Here is a 23257-nt window from a genome sequence, read left to right on the forward strand (position 1 = left end):
TGAGCAGTTGTCTTTTGCATCGCTCATTTCATTCTCTTACTCTGGATCATTAGGGACAGAAAACAGGATTTGTACAATCGAAAAACAGAAAATATAAGTATGCTGTAAACATGCTTAGCTGTGCCCGGCTTTGGTCTGACATTTCACTGTCATCAATGTGCTTCAGTTCTCTTAGAGTTCCACAGGATAACAGATATGGTGCACTACAGTGTGTGATGTGACTAACAACTCTCTTTTTGCAAGATTCTGAAAATCCCAGATGCATGATAGCTTTAAATGTATTAATCGTCACTCTCCTGTTGCAACCCTGATGCAGTCTTGCACTTGTGCACATGATGTTTTAACATGCCCTTGTTTGTGTGGTGGTGAGTATAGATTTTGTCTTGCTTTTGAATATTTTCATTTTACATAAATAGTACAGATGTTGGTGTCAAAACCAGTTCAGTAATTTGTCATGTTTTCATTTTCTGCAGGATGATGGGATTGGTGGGTTTGGGACTGGAGCCATGACTGATCACATGACTACGATCGCTGTCCCAGAGCCCCAACTCATGACCTCTGATGCTCTCAAACAAGATCTCTTTTACAAATCCACGCTGAACCACTCACCAGAGCAGAATGATACGAATAAGTGCATACAGAATTCACAAGCCTCCTCTGTCCCCCTCTCTGACATAGCAGCGGCTAGGGAAGGACCCACATGTGAAGGCCTGGTCATTAAGATGATAGAGGTCAAAGAAGACAGCGATGGAGTGAAGGTGTGCTACACAGGGGACACACTAACCCTGCAGAATGCGTTTCAATCTGGTTTAATATCTGCTTCTGTCTATGCAGAGATTCTTCAGGGGCAGAAGACCGGTCAGGATATGATAAATCCTAGTAGTGCTGAAAATGTGCCACACTTAGAGCCTGAGCAGGAGCTTGGACCTTGTGAGGCCAATAGACTGATAATAAACTGCCTCAGCAGAAATAAATCACTTACAGAGAGGAATATTAACACTCTGAGGTCTGTTTGTGAGGGTTCAAGCGACCAGGAGACCATGTCAAGGCTGTTAGGAGTTCAGGTTGATGCAGGTGAAATCAAAGACGGTCAGAAAGTAAGCGCTAAGGTGTCAGTGGATGTTGGGAAGCTAAAGGTGGATGCAGCTGTTCAGTGTGATATGATGAGCTCTAACAGCACACTCATTGTGCTTGGAAATCAGCAGCAGTTTATGGGACTTGTGTTGCCTCAGTCTGGGGAAATTCAAACTGTGTCCACGTCATTCCAATATAATCAGCAGATCACCACCGATGAGTTTACCAGCACGTTGTTCAGTAATCAGCAAAAAATAGCAGCTTTTTACATTCCAGGAAGTTCCAAGATAGTAGACATCACCTCGGCCGTTCGGGATGGTTTGATTGACAATTATACAGTGGAGGTTTTAAAGTCTGTAGAAATTCCTGATACAACTCCTGATGTTGATCACCTTAATGAAAAGTTTTCATCTTGGCTCATGTATAAAAAACTCACAATTGATGGATGCTACCATGCTGCAGAATGCTTAGAAGTTGACAACATCCCTACTCCCACAGAGGCAAGGCAGTTATTCATCTCCTACCTAATGTTGAACAGTTACATTGATCCAAAGTCAGGACAGAGGGTCCTAATACTCGACACACAGCTGAGTAAGACGGTTAAAATCTTCCTTGAGGATTTGATATTTTCTGAAAACACTGAGAGAAATGTAAGTTTTCTGAATTTAAATGTTGGTGATCTGTCAGAACAGTTAAATTTAGATACACCGCTGCGCATAAGTGAGGAAACAGAAGAATTAATGAAAAATACAGAACACACATTTGATCCTCATAATTTTGTTTCCTCTGGCAATGGAAGAATTTCCTCCAATGAAAACATACAATACACACCTAACCCTTGTGGTTTTTCTTCCTCGGCCAGTGGAAGCCCTACCTTTGATGAAAACACACAACGTGCTCTTGATCGTCGTGATTTTGCTTCCTCGGCCAGTGGAAGCCTTACCTTTGATGAAAACACACAACACACATTTGATCGTCGTGATTTGTCTTCATCGGTCAGTGGAAGCCTTACCTTTGATGAAAGCACACACAGCACTTTTGAACCTTGTGATTTTGCTTCCTCGGCCAGTGGAAGCCTTACCTTTGATGAAAACACACAACACACATTTGATCCTCATGATTTTGCTTCCTTGGCCAGTGGAAGAATTACCTTTGATGAAAAAACATATGCGCAAGACAAGGCTCTAAAACAAGATCCTTTCGAGGAATATTCTGATACCACAGAGCCTGATGTAGATGAGGAAAACATGTTTCAAAGCAACACAAATTGGAGAACGTCAGGTGAATTTCCAGAGAGAATTTGTGGAAACAGTTTGCAGATTGATGTTGGAGGTGCTATTAGTGAAGGTCCAGATATTCCAACTTCTTTAGAGATGTCAGTCTTTCCCACATTCAGTTCTGAGGAAAGCAGAAATGTTGATTCACCATCCAGGATGTGTGAATCTCAGACTCTACCACTCTATGACACTGAGTCACTGTGCAGTGAATCAAGGAGTATTGATATTAACCCAACTGAAAGTTTATGCTCTGAGGATTTGGTGGAGGGTGAAAATGAGCAAGACTGTGTTGTTCGTCTTCTGAAAGCACAAATGGAGGAAGGGGGGATTTTAGATGTCACCTCGGGGCGACGTTATGACCTGGAGACAGCTTTCAGTAAGGGCCTAGTTGACGAGATGACACTACTGAAAGTGCTTGACCTGCAGTCAGATGAAAGTGTTGTTGGAGATGAGGAGGACATAATGTCTGTTTTAAAACGGGCACTGTCAGATGGATCCATATCCTCAAATATTGTTATTCCTTCAGTGGAACAGCACGGCCTGTCGAGATCTGATAGCTCCATTAGTATCAGTGAGTCTTTGGAGTCTAGATTAGTTACTGATGCTGTTAAGAGCCTTAACTTAGATCCAAAAGCCAGCATTTACCCAGATGAAAACAGCAGTCAGTTCATCTCTGTTGACCGTAATCTGGGTTTGATTAATATGAATGAAGCTGAAAACACACAGCAGCCGACCGCAGCCGTGTTGCTTGATTTCACAAATGTTGATAAAGAGAATGGAGGTGCATTAGATTGTGCGACAGGAGGAAATGTAGAAGAGATGAGTAATCATGCACATATTTCCCCTCTCTCAGAGAGCGGTCACGAGCCTCAGATGATCTCACCCTCCTCATGGAGTCAGGTTACTGCAGAGTGCATTCATCAAACAGACAGGTTGCCTCTACTGGCCGAAGACACTGAGTCACAAGTCTTGATCAATAGCCAGCTGACAGATAGAGCCGATGTATCCAGTGCAGTGATAGAAAACGCTGCTGCAAATATCCAGTCACATCCATCTATTCTGAGTGACAGAACCTCCGAGAGCGACACCGCTCAAGATACTCAGACTTCTCACTCTTGTAAATCCGACAGCGCACCCATGAAAGGTGATTTTTTCATTGCTGGCTACAATTCCCAACTGGCAAATCAGACAGTTAGTGAGAGTGACGTAGACATGACCTCACCACATCGCAATGTGTTTTCTGAGGAAAGTAGAGTGCAGAATGACACAAGGGCTGTTCAGTCACCTTTGGACAATGAGCCAACTCCAAGTACAGATTACTCATCGCCCAGAGATTTGGTTGAAAGCGCAATTATCTCAGTATCCAGGGGTGATTGTAACTATGACGAAAACATTACAGAAGATGGCAGAAGAATCACATTACCTCAGCGAGCAGCGCTTCATTCAGAAAGTGATTCTGGTGTTGAATCTGAGCCCAGATGCTCTCAAAATGGTCAGAGACCTGAACAGTTGAACGCTTCCTCTCAGTTACCTGCTGTTTCAAGTGAAATCTCTGCATCAAATACCATCACTTATAGGAGCGGCGATATAGAAAACTCAGAGCCAACAGTACTGACTGATAAAGATTTGTTAGACTCAAAGCACAGTGGTGCAGATGACATAGAGTTAGACACAGAGAGGCTTTCCCCAGAGATGCAACATGAGGATGTTTTCAGTCATTCTGAGCAGATCTCTGTGCCAAAAAATGAGGGGGAAAATCCACATATTGATCGACAAGTCCGCTGCTTAAATCCACCCGCTGCATCATCAGACATCAACTCAGGGCAGTCTGAAACTAAAATGAGAGATGAGTTAGAGTCTGATGTTCTACCAGACAGAGATGGATTAGATGTGTATGCTTCTGGAAGTCCACAGGTAGCTACTGATTTCCTGTCAGACAACAGCCTCACATCTGACGTGGCCTCTTCAGCTCCATCAGTGTTTTCTAATGCTCTAAAGACAGATGTAGATGACCAGGAGGGACCGGTTACAGAGGGGGCTAATGTCAGTGATTTCCAAAAGTCGCAAACTCAAGACATTGAAAGCACTATCACGATAGCTGAGAATACTCCGCAACCTTTAGACAAAGATAAAAGAGACACACCTCAAGGATTTATCGAGAGCTGTCACCCAGATCTTCTCCTGGATTTGCTGAAGCAAAACGCCCTCAGTTTGAACAACAGGGAACGAGAAAATCCAGAATTGCTACTGCAAGAGGAGAGAGTTCATGAAAAGACAGAGCAGTCGGATGCCTCAAACATCCAGCTGCAACTTCTGCAGGTTCTTAAGACTGTTTCCTCAAGCCAAGACCTTTCAATGCTCCAGGAAGTGATGGACACTCTATCCAGCGCTCTGGGGGGTGACTCTCAGGAGGACCACCAGCACATACTGGAGAGCATCAAGGAGGAGAGCTCAGAGGGAGAGGATGAGGGGTCAGCAGAGGACAACCAGGGTCTCTGTCATTTTGATAGTCACAGAACATCTCCTCAGTCGTCTGCCAACTCAGATACCTGCAAATTTGAAGAGGTCAAAAATAAGGTACAATTTAGGTTGTTTCAGCTAACGTCTCTGTCCATAAGTTTTTGGCATTGGTAACATCTGCTTGTTTTGTGTTATTCTTTTCCCCACAGCTTTTCTCCATCCAAGATTTTTTGGAGTGTGTTGGGAGACTGCAGGATCACGCTGATGTTTTAGATGATGTCAAAAAAGACCTTTTAATGGAGGCACCAATGGGCAGCAACATGGAAGAACAGCAGATACAAATAGAGGAATGTCAGGTTAGAAATTAAATAACTGAAGCACATTTGTCCTCTGTGGTGTAATATTTAATCATTTGATATCACATAATCCAATTTTTTTAATGTATTTACTACATGCATGCATTAGGTCCTGACTAAATCTGCTCTTGTGTCCAGTGTCTGGAGTCCCGACTTTCTAGACTAGCTGGTGCTCTAACAGAAGATACGGAGAAAGCCAAACAGCTCTTAAATTCAGCTGATGATGACATTCCCAAACAAATCCACGAAGATTTAGCCTCAACGTGTCTGGAATTAGAGGCAAATTTTACAGCTGTTTCCCAGATGTGTGCAGAAAAGACTCACTCCCTAATTCAAGTGATAGAAACAGGGAAGGTCAGTGTTCGATGTTAGTAACTAGAATACAGTGATGTAACGCTTGCATCAGCTTGTGACTCATTAAAATATGGTTTTAGGTACATTTGGAATCAACATACCAGAAACATCTCAGTGATCTTGAAGAACTAGCGGGCGTCATCCAAAACGACCCTGAGAAGCAGAGCGTGGATTTGAACTCGTGTGATGTGGACACACTGAATCGTTTGATTCAGCAGAACGAGGTATCTTTTTAAGTCCGATTTAAATGTTCAATACCTACATTAACTACAAAAACGTACTCATCTTATTTCCATCTTGTCTTGTTCCAGGACGCGGAGAGCAATCTGTTGAAAGATGCCAGGCTCAAGTTAGAGGATGTAACATTTGACATCCAGTGCTTTATTTCTGAGCACACTCAGTTCCTCAGTCCAGCTCAGAGCAGCCACCTCCTCAAGATCCTCAGCACCACCCAGCGAGCTTTCAGGGACCAGACAGAGAGGCTTGTTACACAGAGACGCACCTTAGATGTCCTACTGGACACCAGAGAGAGGGAGAACCAGGAGAAGGTCTGCTTGTGGATATGCTATAAAATATCACAGAGGTTCCATTGGTTTGCTAAACTAAAATTAAAGTTGATAAAGAAAGTATATGTAGAGTTGGCTGTATAAGACACGTTACTGTTTGAAGCATGGATTGTATGATTCATGGATTAGAATAGTAGATTAGTTGATCAGATCACGTTTGACGTTATCTGAACCTCAGACATCCGACAAGAATGATGAATCATCTTTAAAAAAAAAAACAAAACAAAAAAAAATTTTGTACAAATATTGAATTAGATGATTTTCATGGATTTCAACTGAGAATAAGACTTTCTTTTTAGAGCATTCAGCAGCATCCCAGCATTTAAAGTTTTTACAGTTTTCTATTGTTTGTTCAGTGTATTCTGAAATGAGTGATTGTCTTTTGTTTCCAGGAGTCAGATTTGGGAGGGGGATTTTACAGTGAATGCCTGAATGTTTAGAAATTAGAAATAACATCATCGCATGCTCAAGTTGCTCGACCACTCCTGCGCACTAACCTTTATGCTGGTTGTATTCTACAGGACTCAAGACAGCAGTGAACAATTAACATCGGACAAAAACGCACCTTCCCTGTTGGAACACTTTCAAGCCAAATGAAACCGACTAACACACACAGTATAGTGTCCTCCTGTGCTTATTACCATCACAAGACCAAACTGGCGAATGGCGAAATAGCATGTTTACAGCATACTAGAGTTTTATGATGAAGGAATATGTATTCTTAAGCAGATTTTGCATGTTACCTCTGTGTGCCTGACTCCTCTCTCATGTTTTGATGCTCTTGTTCTCAAATATTGACTGAGCTGTTCAGACTATTGGGATTTATGAATACTGTTGTGTATGTTGTGAATGTTTTACTGAGTGCAGATGTGTCTAAATGACAGGTTTGTTGTTGTTGTTGTTGTTGTGTGATATTAACTTGGTGTTGTTTACTTATTTATTTTTCTCAGTCTTTGTTGGAGAGACACAAGGAGTTTGCGGAGAAATTGGAGGAAGTGTGTGATAATCTCACCTTGACAGAGAACCGCCTGATTGGTCATCAGCAACAGGCTGACAACGCTGAGTGTGTCACAGATCTGCAGCAGTACCAGCAGGAACATCAGGTTTGAAAAACATTGTCTTTGCTTTTACGAAGCACATTTTGTGTGTAAGTAGGTAAAACAAAGCTGCTTCAATCCATGCTCTTACTATTTCTCCGGCTTTGCGTCTGTCTGATCTCAAGGCTCTGCAGAAAGACGTATTGACAAATGCCAGTGCCCTGAATGAGGTCATCACCAGTACTAAAAAGTTCCTGGAGGAAAACCGGAACAAGCTGACGCCAGATCAGATCGCCACCATTGAGAGCAAATTGGAAGAGGCTAAAAGCAAAGCCAAGCTCATCAACCAGCGGGCTGAGGAGTCCAGGAAAGATTTGGAGAAGGTTGTTACGACAGCCATAAAACAGGAAAGTGAAAAGGTCAGATTACCTGCTTATATGTTGCCTGTAAAAATTATGCATCAGAATTTATATTATTAATTACAGTGTAATTAACATATTGCTGAATATAAAGCCTTTGTATGTATTTTATTGATTTTCTTCACTGTTCAGCATTCGATTAATCTGTGATGTATATGCCTTTTCAGGCAGCAGCTGTTGAGCAGCTTGAAGAAAGTAAGAACAAAATTGAGGGTCTTCTAGAATGGATATCCAACATAGGGAACGAGAACGAGGATCAAACCGACCGTATAAGTAAAGAGAATGGGAACCTGCCAGAGGAAACCTCAGCCAAGGGACTGATAGGAGACGATGACGATGCCAATGGAAACGCTTTACAGACCACTGAAAAAGATTTTGGCAGAGAGACCAGCGACAAGAACGACGCCTCCCTGGACCTCGATAAGCAATACGAAAGGGTCAAGGTATAGTTGGTTTGCAGACGCTTGGCTTTCCCTCTCAACAGTTGAAAGACACAAGTTGCAATGAAATACAGAAATTTTCAAGTAAAGTATGATCAGTTTCTAAGTTTGTTAAACAGCAAATGCCAACAATTATAAAAGTTCAAAATTGAATTAACAAAATCTTGTTATCTGAACAAAGCTCAAATTAAAATATGACATTTCCAATTAGAAGAAATTGAGATGACGAGATCGATTACTTTACGAAATGAAGAAACAGGTTATGTAACATGTCAATAAAATAGATAAGAATATAATTTTACTAGCATCAGGCAGATTTGAGATTAAAGAAACAGGAAAAGGGAACGGGATCTTAAAGCCAGTAAAGACAAAAAGCAAAGAAATGGTAAAGAAAAAAAATCAGTATAATTTATGATACAAATTTCAAAAAAATGTAAATAAAAATATTCATCATCATCATTGCTGCTATTTGTATTGGTATGGTCCTCAAGTCTCCATTGCTCTCACAGGCCCGTCATCAGGAGATTCTGTCCCAGCAGCAGGATCTGATCATGGCCACCCAGTCAGCTCAGGCTCTGCTCGACAAGCAAGCCAACGTGCTTTCCCCGGAGGAGAAGGAGAAGCTGCAGAAGAACATCCAGGAACTGAAGGGGCGCTACGAGGCCTCTCTGACGCAGGCTGAACAGCAGATGAAGCAGGTGCAGTGTGTCCAGGAGGAGCTGAAGAAGTTCCAGGATGACTGCGAGGAGTTTGAGGGCTGGTTAGACCAGGCGGAGGGAGAGATTGAGGAGCTGGGCGCCCCCACGGGCTCCCTCAACATCCTCAGTGACAAACTCCAGCGACAGAAGAGCTTCTCGGAAGACGTGATTTCTCACAAAGGGGACCTTCGCTTCATCACGATTTCAGGACAGAAAGTTCTGGATGTGGCGAAAGCCTGTGGAGTGGGTGACCCTGCGGCTAAGAATGCTCTGCTGAATGTGGATACTTCAGGAACCTGTTCTGCTGTCAAGGATAAACTGGACTCAGCAGCAAGTCGATACAAAACCCTACATTCACAGGTATTTTATCCTGCGGTTCATCGATTGAATTTTAAGAGGCTGCAGTAGCTTATTCTTGCCACTGGGTGGAAGCATTTGTCTTTTCAGAAATCTCAATACTTCTTCTGCGGGCACTGTGAAAAAGAATTTATATTTTTATTTTAACGAACTGCGCCTGTGCACTTAATTATCTAAATATCATATCACACACACAGTATCATTTCATTTCCTTTGTTTCAGTGCAATCAGCTTGGCAACAACCTCAAAGATGTGGTCGACAAATACAAGAAATATGACGACTCCAGCGCTGGGCTTTTGAAGTGGCTCACCAATTCAGAGGAGGAGGCGAGAAAGCAGCAATCAGAGGCCATAGCAGCTGACCCGCAAACACTGCAGAAACAGCTGGAAGAGACCAAGGCAAGAAACACCACAAGTCAGGGCTGTACTGCTTAGGTCTAGACTTGGTAAAAAGCCCAACCTCAGAATTTTGTGGTGAAAAGCTCAGATTTATCTCAGATCGTGATCTTTTTTTGATCTTGGTGTAAGTTTTCCATGTTTTTCTAAGAGGCCTCTGTAATTCTCGTGAGTCATATGAAAAAGTTGTTTTGATCTTTTTTCTTTTTTTTTTTCCCCATGTAATGCTTTTAACTTTTGGTGAAAATTATTTTTTCACAGTTCAAAAAGGCTGCTGGGTGATGGACATTAAGTTATGGATGATCCAACTAAAGAAATAAAAGATAGCTTTATTTAGAAAGAACACATGCAGAACTTGGAACATTGACTGGGTTATAAGGTCATGGCACATTAGGCCTGCCTTACCATATACGTACAGTGTTTCCACTGACTGAAGTGCAACAAAGCTATTTTTAGCCGTGCATTCAAATTCAAACCCACATGTGAGTAGTTTAGTTATTTGTATCTCGCATACTCCTACGAGAGGATAAGAAACTCGGCTGAAAGAGCTGTCTCTGTCAAAGCTTTTGGCTTCAGTTAGCAACAACATTTCTCTGTAGGGAGGTAGTGACTTACAGCATAGATATGCCAAGATAAGAGGCGCCTGTGAGCCAACCAGAGAGCACTGTGCTTTTGGCTTTGGCTACAAATCACTGCAGAAATCCTGAGCCTTTCTGTAAATGTAACAGTCGAAGCAGACAGCTACATCTAAGTGTATCTGTGGAATGAGTCGATATTACATAGATATAATCCAGACATTCTTGCACATCATCACTCTGGTGCTTTTATCTTCAATCCATCACACTGGCGAAATGCATAACCTGCGAACTGTAGTATAAATCCAGGCAGAGGACATGTATTTATGTGGATGCAGTTTCATTTTCTCTGACTTCCTCATTCTTGTTGATCCACAGGCCCTGCAAAGTCAGATGACAGGACATCAGACTGCTATTGACACATTACGCAAAACAGCTGAGTGTTTGATCACATCGGAGGGGGACCTCCTGAGCAACCTCGACGAGATCCAGGAGACAGTAGGTGAGGGAAATATCAAAGCAGGGAGCAGATCTTGCACCATCTGAATGATTTTATGTGCCATCATTCACACTCAGATAATGGGATTAGGATTTAGGCCTTTAAATAAGCAAGTTTAAAGATGCCAGACATCGAAAAGCTTTTAAAAAATCAAGCGTTTACACAGCTTGAAGTCAATAAACCTTGTAGTCCTGCAAAATGTTTCTCATGCCACAAGCAGGAAGGTCTTAAAGCCAAATGGCAGCATATTGCGGGTCCAGCAAGTCTTTTCTACAATTTACACAAGTTGTCTGTGTGAAACATATTGCTTTTAGAGTGTCTCATTTGTGTTAATTTTCCCACAATCACTGTTTTATTGTCCTCCATTTAAAAATGCTTTTACTTTACCTAAACCATGTGACTCTAATCCTTTGCCGAAATTATAGCATTAACAAACTCAATAAATGCCAAATAAGTTTCTACTTTACTTTGAAATGTTTATCTCATAGTGTCTCCCAAACAGTGAGAAGCTGCTCAGCTTGAAGCGTAACCTGATTTGCCTCCCTGTGTTGCAGACGACATAGTGGAGCGTTACGACAACGTGTCTAAGTCTGTAAGTGATCGAAATGAGAAACTGCAGATCACTCTTACTCGCTCCATGAGTGTCCAGGATGGTTTGGATGAAATGATGGGATGGATGGAGGGAGTGGAGGCCAGTGTCCAAGAGAAAGGACAAATTCCCCTGGACTCTGCATCAATTGGAGACATCCTCAGCAAAGAAGCAGTGTGTATTTCAGCAGTACAATAACTTTATACTGTAACTATTATTTTATGCTGTAAGTGGTTGGTTTTGTTTGTCACCAGCTCCAGATCCACATTATTTATGTATTACAACCCTGCCGTTGTCCGTCCTGTGTTTTCCCAGGCGTTAGAGCAGGACATAGCAAGTCGCCAGAGCAGCATCTCAGCCATGAAAGCCAAGGTGAAGAAGTTTGCGGAGACGGCAGATCCCTCCGCCGCCGCGCTTCTGCAGTCTACGATGGACGCTCTCTCTCAGCGCTTCTCTGATGCTTGTGACAAGCACAAGCAAAAAGTTTCCCAACTGGAGCAGCTGAAAGAAAAGGTGGAAGAGTTTGAGACGGTCGCAGATAAAGTTCAGCAGTTTGTTGTGAAACGTACGCAAGATCTACAGGAGACGGACGGGCCGGGAAAAACCTTCAATGAACTGTCTGAGCTGATGCAGGTAAGTATACTACTGACAATAAATTGATATATTGATATATTTTTTATACTTTTATAAGGACTGACTGACTATTATAACTTCTGTAGAGTACTAAGGCTGAGATGGCTGAACATGCCGGTGATTTGGAGAAGCTGCACACTCTGTCCAAAGAGCTGTCTGAAATAAGCCCTGATGGAAACCAAGCCCAGATCCAGAGCAAGATGGACGATCTCTCCAATATCTTCACCACCTTTAAAGACACTGTCAAAGAAAAGTAAGTGGGGAAACAGGGATGGAAAAAAAAGAAGATCTTTGTATTTCCACTTTTAACAATTACATATACATCCTTTTCCTTAACATTACTGTTTATCTGATGTGGGTAATGTACACATGGCTGTAAGATGTGACTGATTTTTGTCTGCTACAGAGAAGAAGAGGTTTCATCCTGTCAGGACCAGCTGGGAGAGTTCAGATCTGCAGCCAGCACGCTCACCAAGTGGCTGGAGGAGACCAATGACAAAGTACCTGCAGTCCAGCCGAGCAGCAGTGAGAAAAGTCTGGAGACGGACCTGCAGATAGTCACCGTGAGTCGTGAGATAAATAAAAGAAAAACATATAGAGAGTGTCATTCCTATATTTATTTTATCCAACAGCGCTCACTCTGCTGTAACAGAAGCCATTGACGTTGTACTTTACATCTTGTGCTTATGTGTTTTGCAATAGATAGATAGCGTGTTTTAACAGATCGTAGTCCTATCCTCCCTAAACTCCCCACTTTTCCAGCGTGCTTTTCTGTGCCAGCTAATAACAGATGGATGGTAGGTTTTCACACAGGACAGATCTGGGAGTGAAACACGACGTTGTCCAGCAGAGACAATCTTTTCTTTCCTATGATGTTAGAGGAAAAAAAAAAATCACAAAAGTAGTTCCTCAATCTAGTGTAAAAATAGAAAATGAAAAAAAAAGATGATGTAAAATCATCCAATTTCGATTTTTTCCATCCTGTATCACATCAACCTTTTACTTCTATGTGTTATAAATGCCATATGTCATATCTATACCCATATATACCATCTAACTGTCTGATTATTCTCTCATCAGGGTTTGTTAGATGAATGGATATCCAAAGGCCCTGCTGTCCAAGACATGAACAGCAAAGGATCCGAGCTGTGCAGCCTCATTACTTTCCTCACATCCCCGGCCAAAACAAAGACTCAGAACAAGTCAGGTAAACGTCAGCACACTTAACCTCATGTGTCTGAATCATTCAGTGGAATGGGAAGCATGGTGTTTGGGCACACTTCTGAGTACTGTGTAATCACTAACAATCAGAGACCATGGAAAAGATCTTTTGCCAGCAATGCTAGTCAGTCTGCCTGTGTTTTACTCAAGCTTTGTCTCATGTCTTTGCATCAGCTCTTACTAATGGTGGTGGTCCGGCGAGCCATTCCTACCTAACTAATAAAGGTAATGAAGTGTGTATGTGGGTTACTGCTGTGAAAATAGAGGTGTATGTGGTCTGCTGTGGCGGTATTACGGCCGGTTTTCAAAACACTGCTATGACTGTGGCGGCTCTATGCCAAACAAATAGCAACTTTTGAAAATCAGTGTAACAGTATGTTCTGATTATGAGGTCTAGAGATAGACAGAGGGAGTTTATTATATTTTACTGCTCTAATTAAGAAATGAAGCCTCACCCAAACACCATAGAGAGCGAGTTATTTTATAAGTTCCCATCAAGCTTTAAAGGGTCCAACCACCCATTCACACACACAAACACACACAGTTAGCTATGTAAGGGTCGAGGCCTCATTCACAAAAATGTCATACAAGAGTAAAAAGAGAAGAAGAAGTCCTGCAGCTGAATACAGGTTGGCAGCGATTGCAGTTACATTATAGAACCCAAAATGTGAGAAAAAATGTCTGGGTGTTAACACAGTGACATTACAGAGCAGCATTGTGGCAGAAATAAAGAAGTGACTAAAATGGGAGGCGCTCAAGGGAGGGAGAAGGATCGTGGAGGTGGACGAGAGAATTCTGTTCTGGCTGATGGTCCAGTGTTGGCTGCAGAGGAGGATGTTCACCTGGACAGCGACCTGCGTAAAGATTTAGAGGAAGCTGTTGGAGCGTGAGGCGTTGCCATGCCAAAGTACACATGCAAATATGAATTCTACATAACAATTTTGCTTTTTTATTTTATTTTTGTATTTCTTGTTTATTTGGGCAACATTTAACTCCAGCTTAAAAACTCACACATGCCAATTAAGAATAAATCTGTTTGTAGGAGTTGTTCCTACACGCTGTTCTAACTTGTGGTGAAGCTTGCAGCTGCATTAAAGATCGTATGCTTGAATTCCACTCACAGGGAGTTGGTGATATTTTCCTCACTCATATTCTGAACATACTGTACCTTAAGGCTATTATATTAACGGTGCCTCACTGTTATCATAACCTCATTATGGCGCTGTACGATACTTCCGTGAAGGAAACTTGATGGAATTATTTTGAATGTCCTCAGAGCTGATGATAATTCAGCAGAACATGTCATTCGTCAACGAGGGATACGCGAGCCTCGGGGAAACGCTAAAGGGCCGAGCCGCTGAGCTGAGTACCTCGGTGCAGGAGATGAAACAGGCCCAAAAAGAGACGGAGGACATGTTGACGTGGCTGAAGGACAAGAAAGAGACTGCAGCATCATGGAACAACGCGGCCACAGAGAAAGATGCGGTGAAAACGCAGCTTGAACAGCAGAAGGTACAGTGCAGTTGTTGTTGCTCACCGAATGAACTGTTACATTTAATTATGCTCCAAAACTGCATGCGGTCCTCGCTGACTGTGTTCTGCTGTTAGTGAGATACTCATGTGACACTCTTTCTTGGAAATCAAAAGGCTTCAACGTTCATAATTCATTTCATTCTGTCAGGCATTTGAAGACGACATGAAGCAAAAGCAGGAGCAGCTCCAGAAGCTCAGAGAGAAGCTCCTCGACTTGATTAAGACTCATCCAAACTCCCCCGAGGCGGCAAAATGGAAGCAGATGCTGGCAGAAATAGGTATGCGCTAAGGTGTTGTGTCCATATGGCCCTGGGTAATTTATGTCACTGAAACTGTCAGAGGTGCGTTGAGTCCCATTGATGAAATGTATCCCATTACAGCACTGGTGTTTGAGTAAAGGCTTTTACAAAACGGCACATACTGTATGAGATATTGGAGCAACTATACTCCTGGTGTCCATCTTGTTGTCTACCCGCCACGTACACACATGTAGCACAATGTGAACCTGTATCAGCATCTGCTCTCTGGCACACCAGTTAAATTAACACATTTGTAGTGCCAAGTCCTGCACAGTGGGGGGTTCGCTCGGTGAACAGTGGGACAGTGGATGGAGAGGTGTGATTGTGCTGACTAATGAAGACTGGTGTGACTGTTCCGCCCTCCTGCTCAGATGCGGCTTGGGCGGATATCAGCGGCTCTGTGGAGGAGAGGAAGCAACACCTGGAGGAGTCCAACAAGAATCTGGACATCTTCCAGACAACTGAGCTGCAGCTTGGTCAGTGGCTTTCAGAGAAGGAGCTGATGATGAGTGTCCTTGGGCCCCTTTCGATTGACCCCAACATGCTTAAAATGCAGAAGCAGCAAGTTCAGGTAAGCACGGTGCAATCTGTTGGGAATGATTTGAGGGTTTTACATCTCTTTAGAAATAAGTTATTCTTCTAGTTTTCTGATGGATTTTTCATCTTGATCGATTTCTTCCCTTTAGATCCTCCAGAATGAATTTAAGAGTCGTAAACCTCAATATGAGCAACTTGAGGAAGCTGCCTCAGCCATCCTAAGCTCCTCAGGCAACCAGGACCCCTCAAGTGGGAAGCTGGTGAGGGAGCAGCTTGCTGCCGTCACCCAAAAGTGGCAAGGCCTCACAGGGCAGCTGGACCAGCGAGACGGCCTCATCGACCAGGCTGCGGTGAAAACAGGGCAGTTTCAGGAGTTACTGAGGAGTCTCAGTCAGACTGCCACTCAGCTGGAGAGTCAGCTCACCAACCATCAGGGCCACAGCACCCAGCCCGATGCTGTGAAGATGCAGCTGGAGGACGTCCAAAACATCTCAGCTCAGCTGAGAGAAGAGAGGAAGAAGCTGAAGGAGGCTGAGGCCATCAACACGGAGCTCACAGCGATGGTGACGGAGGACTATCTGAAAGCCGACTTAGCGAGGCAGCTGGAGAGTGTCAGCAAGCCTTTCAAACAGCTGGAAGAGAAAGCAGGTTGGCCTTGTAACTTAACCTAATAATGTAGTGTTGTAATGTTTGGAAAGAAGGAATGATTCTATTCGTGTTGAATCACTGCAGAATATATTTATTCTATGACAACAACTTCCTGACAGACTAAGCTGTTGTAATCACAGTTGCTCTTGAGGAGTATAAAACTCTGGTCAAGGCTCTATTTTAACTTTTTATTTTTTGTCAACACATCAACTTATTTGACATTTATTTAAATCTATCTATTTGGTTCAAACTGAGACTGATGACTGAATCAGTCAGAAATGTTGAATGAATTAGAAAAGTCCCCTGCTGTAATACTGTAGTACTGCAGTAATGGTTCTACTTTTTTATGTAAAAAAAGTGTGACAGCATTTAACTCACTACTTGTCACATTTCTCTGTTGTAGCAAAAAAGATTGAGCAGCTGAACTCAACGTTTGCCAGCTCTCAGCAGTTCCATCAGACCTCCAAAGACTTCCAGTCATGGCTGGGTGAAAAGCTCCAGGACCAGTCTCAGCCCCAGCCCATCTCCGCCAAAGTGGACATCCTGCAGCAAACCATGGAGGAGCACAGTAAGCTCCAGGAGGCTCTCAGTGAACATGAAGAAGCTTATAACACGATCATCGGGGAAGGGGAGATGCTTCTGCAGAAGACTGATGGCGCAGAAAAACTGGCACTACAAGGGCAGCTCACTACCCTCTCCTCCAACTGGGAGGAGGTGAAGAAGGGCTCTGTGGAGCACGCTGATAAACTCCAGACTGCTCTGCAGAGATCTCGGAAGTATCAGGAGCACGCAGAGAAGCTCAGCTCTTGGATTCAGGAGTGTGAAGCAGGCGAGGGCCGAGTCAAACTCACTGTTGACCCCGTTGCTGTTGAGAGCTCGATTTCTCAGGTGAAAGCACTCCAGAAGGATGTTGACAAGCACCGAGGGATGGTGGAGCAGCTCAACGCGGCTGCAGATAGCCTCCTAGAGGTGGCCAACACCGACACTAAAGCTATAAAGGAGGAGAAGGCTAGCATTGGCAAAAGAGTGGATAATGTAGTGGAAGGTCTGCAGAGCAAGAGGGATTCCCTGGAGAAGATCTCACACGTGGTTAAAGAATTCAATGATGCCTACAAGGAGGCAAAGGGTCAGCTTGAGGGAGCTAAGAAGCAGGTGGATGCCTATGAATCGCAGGGAGTGCAGGGCCACAGCAATAAGAACCTGACCAACATGAAAGCCCAACATAAGAGTTTAGAGGGAATGCAGAACCAAGTCGAGCACCTGAAGAGCTTGGCCAAGGACCTTGTAGTAGACGTCCCCGATGCTGATGGAGTGACAGATCTCTTACTACAGGCTGACAGCATAGAAAAAGACTATGGCTCCATGACCGAGAAACTAGAGGAGACGTGCCAAGTCTTGGAGGGTAAACTGCAAGGTATTGGGCAGTTCCAAAACAGCATCCGTGATATGTTTACCCATTTCACGGACCTGGATGATGAACTGGACAGCATGGCTCCTGTGGATCTTGAGCTGGCCACTCTTAAAGAACAGCAGGACAGCATCCAGAGCTTTGTGGCTAAACTGCAAGAGCTGATGGCCAACACAGCAAACGCAGGAGACAGCTGTAAGAAGATGCTGGAGACTGAAACCTCACCTGACCTCTTAGGCCTGAAGAGAGATCTGGATGCTCTGAGTAAGCAGTGTGGTAAACTGTTGGACAGAGCTAAAGGCAGAGAGGTGCAGGTGCAGAGCACTCTCACCAAGATAGAGGAGCTGTACGGTAAACTCCACCAAATGGAAGATAAACTCAGCAGAGCCGAGGACAAGGAGGCGTCTCAGGAGGCGGTCGGCATGGAGACAGACGTCATCAACCAACAGCTGGAGGCCTTTAAGGTACAGTGTCCTCAGTTTGACATTCATCTTGTTGCATAGGCCTAAATACAGAATTTCAGATGACTTGATTTTCATTCCTCTGAGTGAATGAGTCGTATGATTGAATATATGTGAAATCACAGCAGCATAAAAATCGATGTTAACGGCTTCCTTCTTACATTTGCACCTATTTGTTTCGAGCTCTCAGGGGATCAGTATGCTTTGCTACAGTTGTGAACATGATGATATAATTGTTCAGGAGGGACTTTGCACTTCTTCACACACCGAGACCTGTTTAGTTTGCTTTGCACATCAGTGATGAAGCTGTGGCCGTGGACTGCACTGCTTCTGGTATCCCAAAAGTTGTTTCCCTCTCCACTGTGTATTTGTGGACATTAGGTGGATATGTAATATTAGTCGTTTGTTTGAGGCCTGTCTAAAGAGAACCTTTATAGATCGATAGTGCTGAAGCTGTACCTTTAAACTGACAGTTCTCAAAATAGTGTGTCTTTCCAATAATGTCTATAGAGATACGATGATGGACATTTTCGCTCTTACAATCTGTTGACTTACAGTATAGTCTCATTAAAATTTGACTAAAATTAGATGATAAAAAGTACAAATTTCATACAGTTTTTAAGAATAAATGTCACATAATCATAATTTATTTTTCAATATTTAGTGCCCCCTTTGCTTTTCAAATTGGAAGTTATTGAGAAATGCTACTGTCATAGTTACATGAATCATCCAGACTAAAGGCTAATCTGCAATTCTCTATTATACATTTCTCTTATACATTTCCAAAATTCTCCCAAAATCGTACAAATAATATTTTAGATGCTGTCCCAGCACAAAACCTTGCACTGGGGCAGTTCAGCGGCAGGCTCTATGCTGAGGACACTTGCTACATGCGCGGCAATCCTCGGGGGACTGCTGGTTCATTCGGGGCATCTGTTGTTAACAAAAGAGCTACGGCCCATATGCAGTGCTGGTGCAGGAGGGATGGACCCTCGCGGCCAGGTGGTCGCCAGCAGGGCGTCACTTGATTCATTAATGAAGCTGGGTCTGCATCCTGATCTCTTCATGTTGATATTGTTGTTCTTTTAGTTCTGAACCTTCACAGCCTGACGTTATCGCTGGTTATAAGCTTAGAGGAGCCTGGTGTTAATTTGACTATTGTGACATAGATACCAGTTAGTAGTGATGGTTAATGATATTTAAAATGTCCTGAAACCTTAGCTGAGCGTCCATTAAAGCTTGTGCTAAAGGTTGTGTAATTTAGCTAAATTAACTGCTATGTAATGCTCCCTTTACGATTAATACAGCAATATTGAAAATGACTGTAGGGTTTTCATTGTAAAAGCTTATCAGTACACACTATTGTACTATTGTATATTGACCTAATGGTCTGTTTTCACTTTCTCTGACTCTCCACATTGTCTATAAAATGATGGAGGTCTCTGTTGGTATCAGTGAAGGATAAAACAAGGGCCATTAGCAAGATTTACAGACGATGCAAAATATTTTTAAAAGCCTATAAATTCCTGTGGAGTTTTCCAAAAGAGGATTAACCTATATTTAGAGGTGAAATTCTGAAACACTTAATCATTTATAGTATTAGATAGCATTACAATAAAACAATGTAAACAGCCGTGTATAGGCAAGTGACACAGATCTATGCTAAGATGTAGGTCAAGGGATTTTTTTTTTTTTTTTTCAATTAAGAGGTTGTTGTACTCACATAGCAGGGCTGCGTCCATACCCCTTGTTGAGTTACATGGATTAAAGTATCATTGTGGGCGTGGGTGGAGTGGGTGGGGTGGGGTGGTGGTGGGGTAAGACAGACAGTTTGTTGTGTGGAGTTTAGTTCAAAAGCCTTGAAGGATAACTATTAAAGATGTGATTGATTCAAATTGTTGCTGAGCAGTGTTGTCATGGTGCGTGTTTTACCCCCCCCCCCCCTTTGTGCTGTCACCAGTCTGGGTTGAGAGGGCATACACAGCCTCAGCTGCTGCTGGAAAATCCCCTTTGTGCGCAACCATACCAATACTTAGCTAAACTTGAATTGTTTCTTTATTTAGATGCAGTATGAAAACATTAAATGATTTTCTTATAATATGTTTTATATTCTCTGGATCAGACTGTGGGTGTAAGTAAGTGGGCTTTATTGGCAGCTGGTGGGAAAGAAATAAACAGAGAAAGACAGCGCTTGGATTCACCTCTTTCATGTGCTGTTACCATTTTAGGTCAAGTTTTGAAAGAGACATGCCTGACTTCATGTGTTTACTCTCGTTTTTCCACATGAGATTTGTGGAAGCTTGTCTGAGGAAGTCCTGGTGTATGTTCGTATATCTTTAAGTGTACCTTAAAGTGCAGCTCTGGTGACTCAACACTACTGGGGGTTGGCGTGGGTGTCTTTGCTCACTGCTCAGACATTACATCAGTGTGTCTTTCAGTTTGAAAAGGAATTTCTACCTCCTGAATCATACTGTTGCTGAACCAGTTCATTGAAATTGATGGTAAAAAAGTGTCACATGGACCACGTAGTGTTGCTTACTCACTGCCACATATTGATGATACGCTCTCCTCAGAGTGAAACGTGAAACCTCTATGGGCCACTTTCTATACAGATAGAGTGCACATTGTATTGCTGTAAGGCAGTTATGTTGGGTTTTCTATTCATCAAAGGTTTCTAGTCTTTGTTTCCAGTGCAGAACTAAATCTCCACTGTTAAAGCAGTGATCAGCTGAACCTAAATGTCAGAGGACCAGTTTGAAAACAATCTCCTTTACGCTCCCACAACACATTTGTGACAATGACATGAAAACCTATTCATTAGAAGTTGAATGTTGTGTCAGGCTGCTTGGTTTACTGGATCGCAACTGGATCGCTCACAACTGTTATCTCGTTGATTGAATTAATCTGCAACAAATTTTAAAATTTATTTGTTGCTTTTGTTTTTTGTTTAAGCAAAAATGCCCAAAGTTGTTGGTTTTAGCTTTGCAAAAGTTGGTTTGCTGGTTCCCTTAATGGCCTGTGATGGTAAACTGAATATCTTTTGGTTCTGGACTGTTGGTTTGGTAACAAACTATTTAAATACATCAGCTGGGGCTCTGAGAATGTGATGGACATTTTTTCACTATTTTCAGACTATTTACAACATTAAATGATTGGACAATAAACGATAATAAAGATAATCATTAATTGCAGCCCTAATCTTTCAATCTAGTCTTTTAGGAAAGAGAAATCAATTCACTTAATAATCCAGGAAACTCTTCAATCCATTTCATTTTATCAAAAGTCACAGCTCAGCACAGTCAGGTTTACACAGAGAATAATTTAAAGTAATTTTGATTTATCACTGGTGATTTGATAATTCTCTGTTATCTTCCACATGAAGAGCACATGTTTCTCCCTCTGTCTGTCTCAGATTTGGCTCCTAGTTGCCACTGCACTGTTGTAGTACCTCCTCTGTGCCTGATTATTTGAAGAGGCTGAGTGTTGCTGTTGAAAAATCTTTATTCAGTTTTTTTTTCTTTTGACAGAAAAATGTGTCCTCTCTTCAACCTTTGTTCTCTGCAACTTTTGCCTAAAAAGAATTTATGTGAACTTCACAAAGATATTTGGAACAGTGTTGACAATGGGACCCGCAGCAGCCAAGAAAATGACTAGGAGAATTATTTGTATTCATTCACCCTAAAAGCCGGAATATTTATAAAGTATGCAGGTTTCAGTGGCTGAACATCCTTCTTTAAAATCCCACCAGATCTTTAACTGCTTATTTATCTCTGCCAGCGTCCTCTTTCCGTCTCTTCTCATGCGTGCAGAATTGGACAAAGAAGTTGGGATTGTTCAGCTCCTTGCCGAGCTACTGTGGCAGAGACAATCCAGGAAACAAAAATAAATTCCTTTTATTATCTCCTCTATCCTCCTTTTCTCTCCTACCCCGGTCACTGGACATAAAAAGCCCCTTCATGCACTTGGCAGAGACATCGGTGTTAAATTACCTGGGACCTGTGCCCCCCTCAGCATTCCACAGTAATTAAGAATATCTGCAGGGTCCACAGCAACTGTCCACAAGAGAAAAAAAAGAGGGCAAAGAGGGAAAAAAGGAAAAATGTGTATCTATTTCAGCATAGTGTGATGTCATCAGAGTGGGAACTGCTGCTGCCTGCTGGTCTAGGTTTTTTTTTTTTTTTTCTTTTTCTGTGAAGTAAAAAAAGCTGGTGCGTATGGCTTCCTCTCCCCGATCCCTCAGTCACTAAAAGAAAAAGAAGAAGAAGAAACGTAAGTGATTGTGTCAGGATGCAGAAGATGGCTTAGAAGTGAAGTCATATGGACCATTCAGACATAAGGGGGAATTAGAAAGGAGGAGAAAAAAAAAAAAAAAAAAAAAAGGGTCATGTGTCCACCAATCAACATGTGCCGGAGCGGCTCTGAGCACAAATGGAGTTGTGGCAGATGTTGTCTGAATAATGAGCGGGGGCGGGGCATGAAACCCTCTGCCAGGAGGGTGTCTGTCATTGCGAGTGGAGCGATGAGAGAGAAAGGGCAGGCTTTTTTGTTTATCCAAGAGTACCAGCTCTCCTCAGAACAGCCCACAGTTTTTTGGTAGAGCCTGCTGGATTTGTCTGTGGATATTTTTCACTTTGCACTGAAGATTTTCCTTCAGCTCACATGGATGCTGCAGGGATTTCAGGGAAAAAGAAGCACTTTGGACCAAAGGACTAGTGATTAAGTTTTGGCAATGCACGGAGAAGAGCCTAGAGGAATATTTTTAGGATAGGTGACTGTATTGAAAGACTGGATTTTCATTCCTTATATGGACTATGAAGCTGCTATACCGGATTTTTTTTAATATTGTTTGACATGTTTGTATTTCATAAGACTTTATTTTTAACATTTAGCTGAATTTTTGTCAATATTTAAATCTCCACAAGTAATTGTATATTTTATTTTGAAAAACAAGTGGAAACCTTTAATTTGTTAACATGTAAAAGAGGAGAATTCATTATTTTGCACACAGTTGCTTGCCATGTCAGTTGGTCACATTGTGCTCCTTTGTGAATGACTCCATATGCACTAGAGCAACATATACCTCAAAGGATTTTAACTACATCCTTAATCTTTTTTTGTGTAGTGAGTGGTGACAATTGTTTTAGCATGGGTAAACCGCTGAGCAGACCAGATTGCCTCAGACAAAACCCTTCCTGTGTGGGGAAGGGGGAGGAGGAGGACCTGAACATTGATGACTGCTATGTGCCCCAGAGATCCATTTATGACACCGTGCGGCTCAATGAGCAGATAGACTCGGGCTCTAAAGGCAGCCTTTCTTCCCGGCACTTCACAGGCACCCTACCTTACACACACCGCACGTTAGACCTCAGCAGCCTGTGTGGAAATGGAGTTATCTCTGCTTCTAGTTCATTTGAGCTCAG

At 42.6% G+C, this 23257-nt stretch overlaps 1 protein-coding gene across 22 annotated transcripts in view; it reads left to right on the forward strand.

Annotated features, from left to right (window-relative positions):
* dst (dystonin) overlaps positions 1-23257 on the forward strand; it is a 100962-nt gene that overhangs the window by 50973 nt on the left and 26732 nt on the right. For 20 of the 22 annotated variants that reach the window (XM_056394930.1, XM_056394915.1, XM_056394921.1 and 17 more), the window contains 22 exons: positions 474-4928; positions 5021-5167; positions 5306-5521; positions 5602-5745; positions 5833-6069; positions 7038-7190; positions 7310-7543; positions 7711-7986; positions 8493-9041; positions 9261-9437; positions 10388-10511; positions 11063-11271; positions 11413-11730; positions 11817-11983; positions 12137-12293; positions 12811-12937; positions 13126-13176; positions 14228-14463; positions 14633-14762; positions 15155-15354; positions 15470-15968; positions 16372-17840. In XM_056394930.1, the coding sequence (XP_056250905.1) occupies positions 474-4928; positions 5021-5167; positions 5306-5521; positions 5602-5745; positions 5833-6069; positions 7038-7190; positions 7310-7543; positions 7711-7986; positions 8493-9041; positions 9261-9437; positions 10388-10511; positions 11063-11271; positions 11413-11730; positions 11817-11983; positions 12137-12293; positions 12811-12937; positions 13126-13176; positions 14228-14463; positions 14633-14762; positions 15155-15354; positions 15470-15968; positions 16372-17840 (10275 nt within the window). The remainder of the gene's footprint in view (positions 1-473; positions 4929-5020; positions 5168-5305; positions 5522-5601; positions 5746-5832; positions 6070-7037; positions 7191-7309; positions 7544-7710; positions 7987-8492; positions 9042-9260; positions 9438-10387; positions 10512-11062; positions 11272-11412; positions 11731-11816; positions 11984-12136; positions 12294-12810; positions 12938-13125; positions 13177-14227; positions 14464-14632; positions 14763-15154; positions 15355-15469; positions 15969-16371; positions 17841-23257) is intronic. The other 2 variants (XM_056394918.1, XM_056394931.1) reach the window with 2 other exon arrangements.

Source organism: Seriola aureovittata, chromosome 14, assembly GCF_021018895.1.
Source record: "Seriola aureovittata isolate HTS-2021-v1 ecotype China chromosome 14, ASM2101889v1, whole genome shotgun sequence".
Lineage (NCBI taxonomy): Eukaryota > Metazoa > Chordata > Actinopteri > Carangiformes > Carangidae > Seriola > Seriola aureovittata.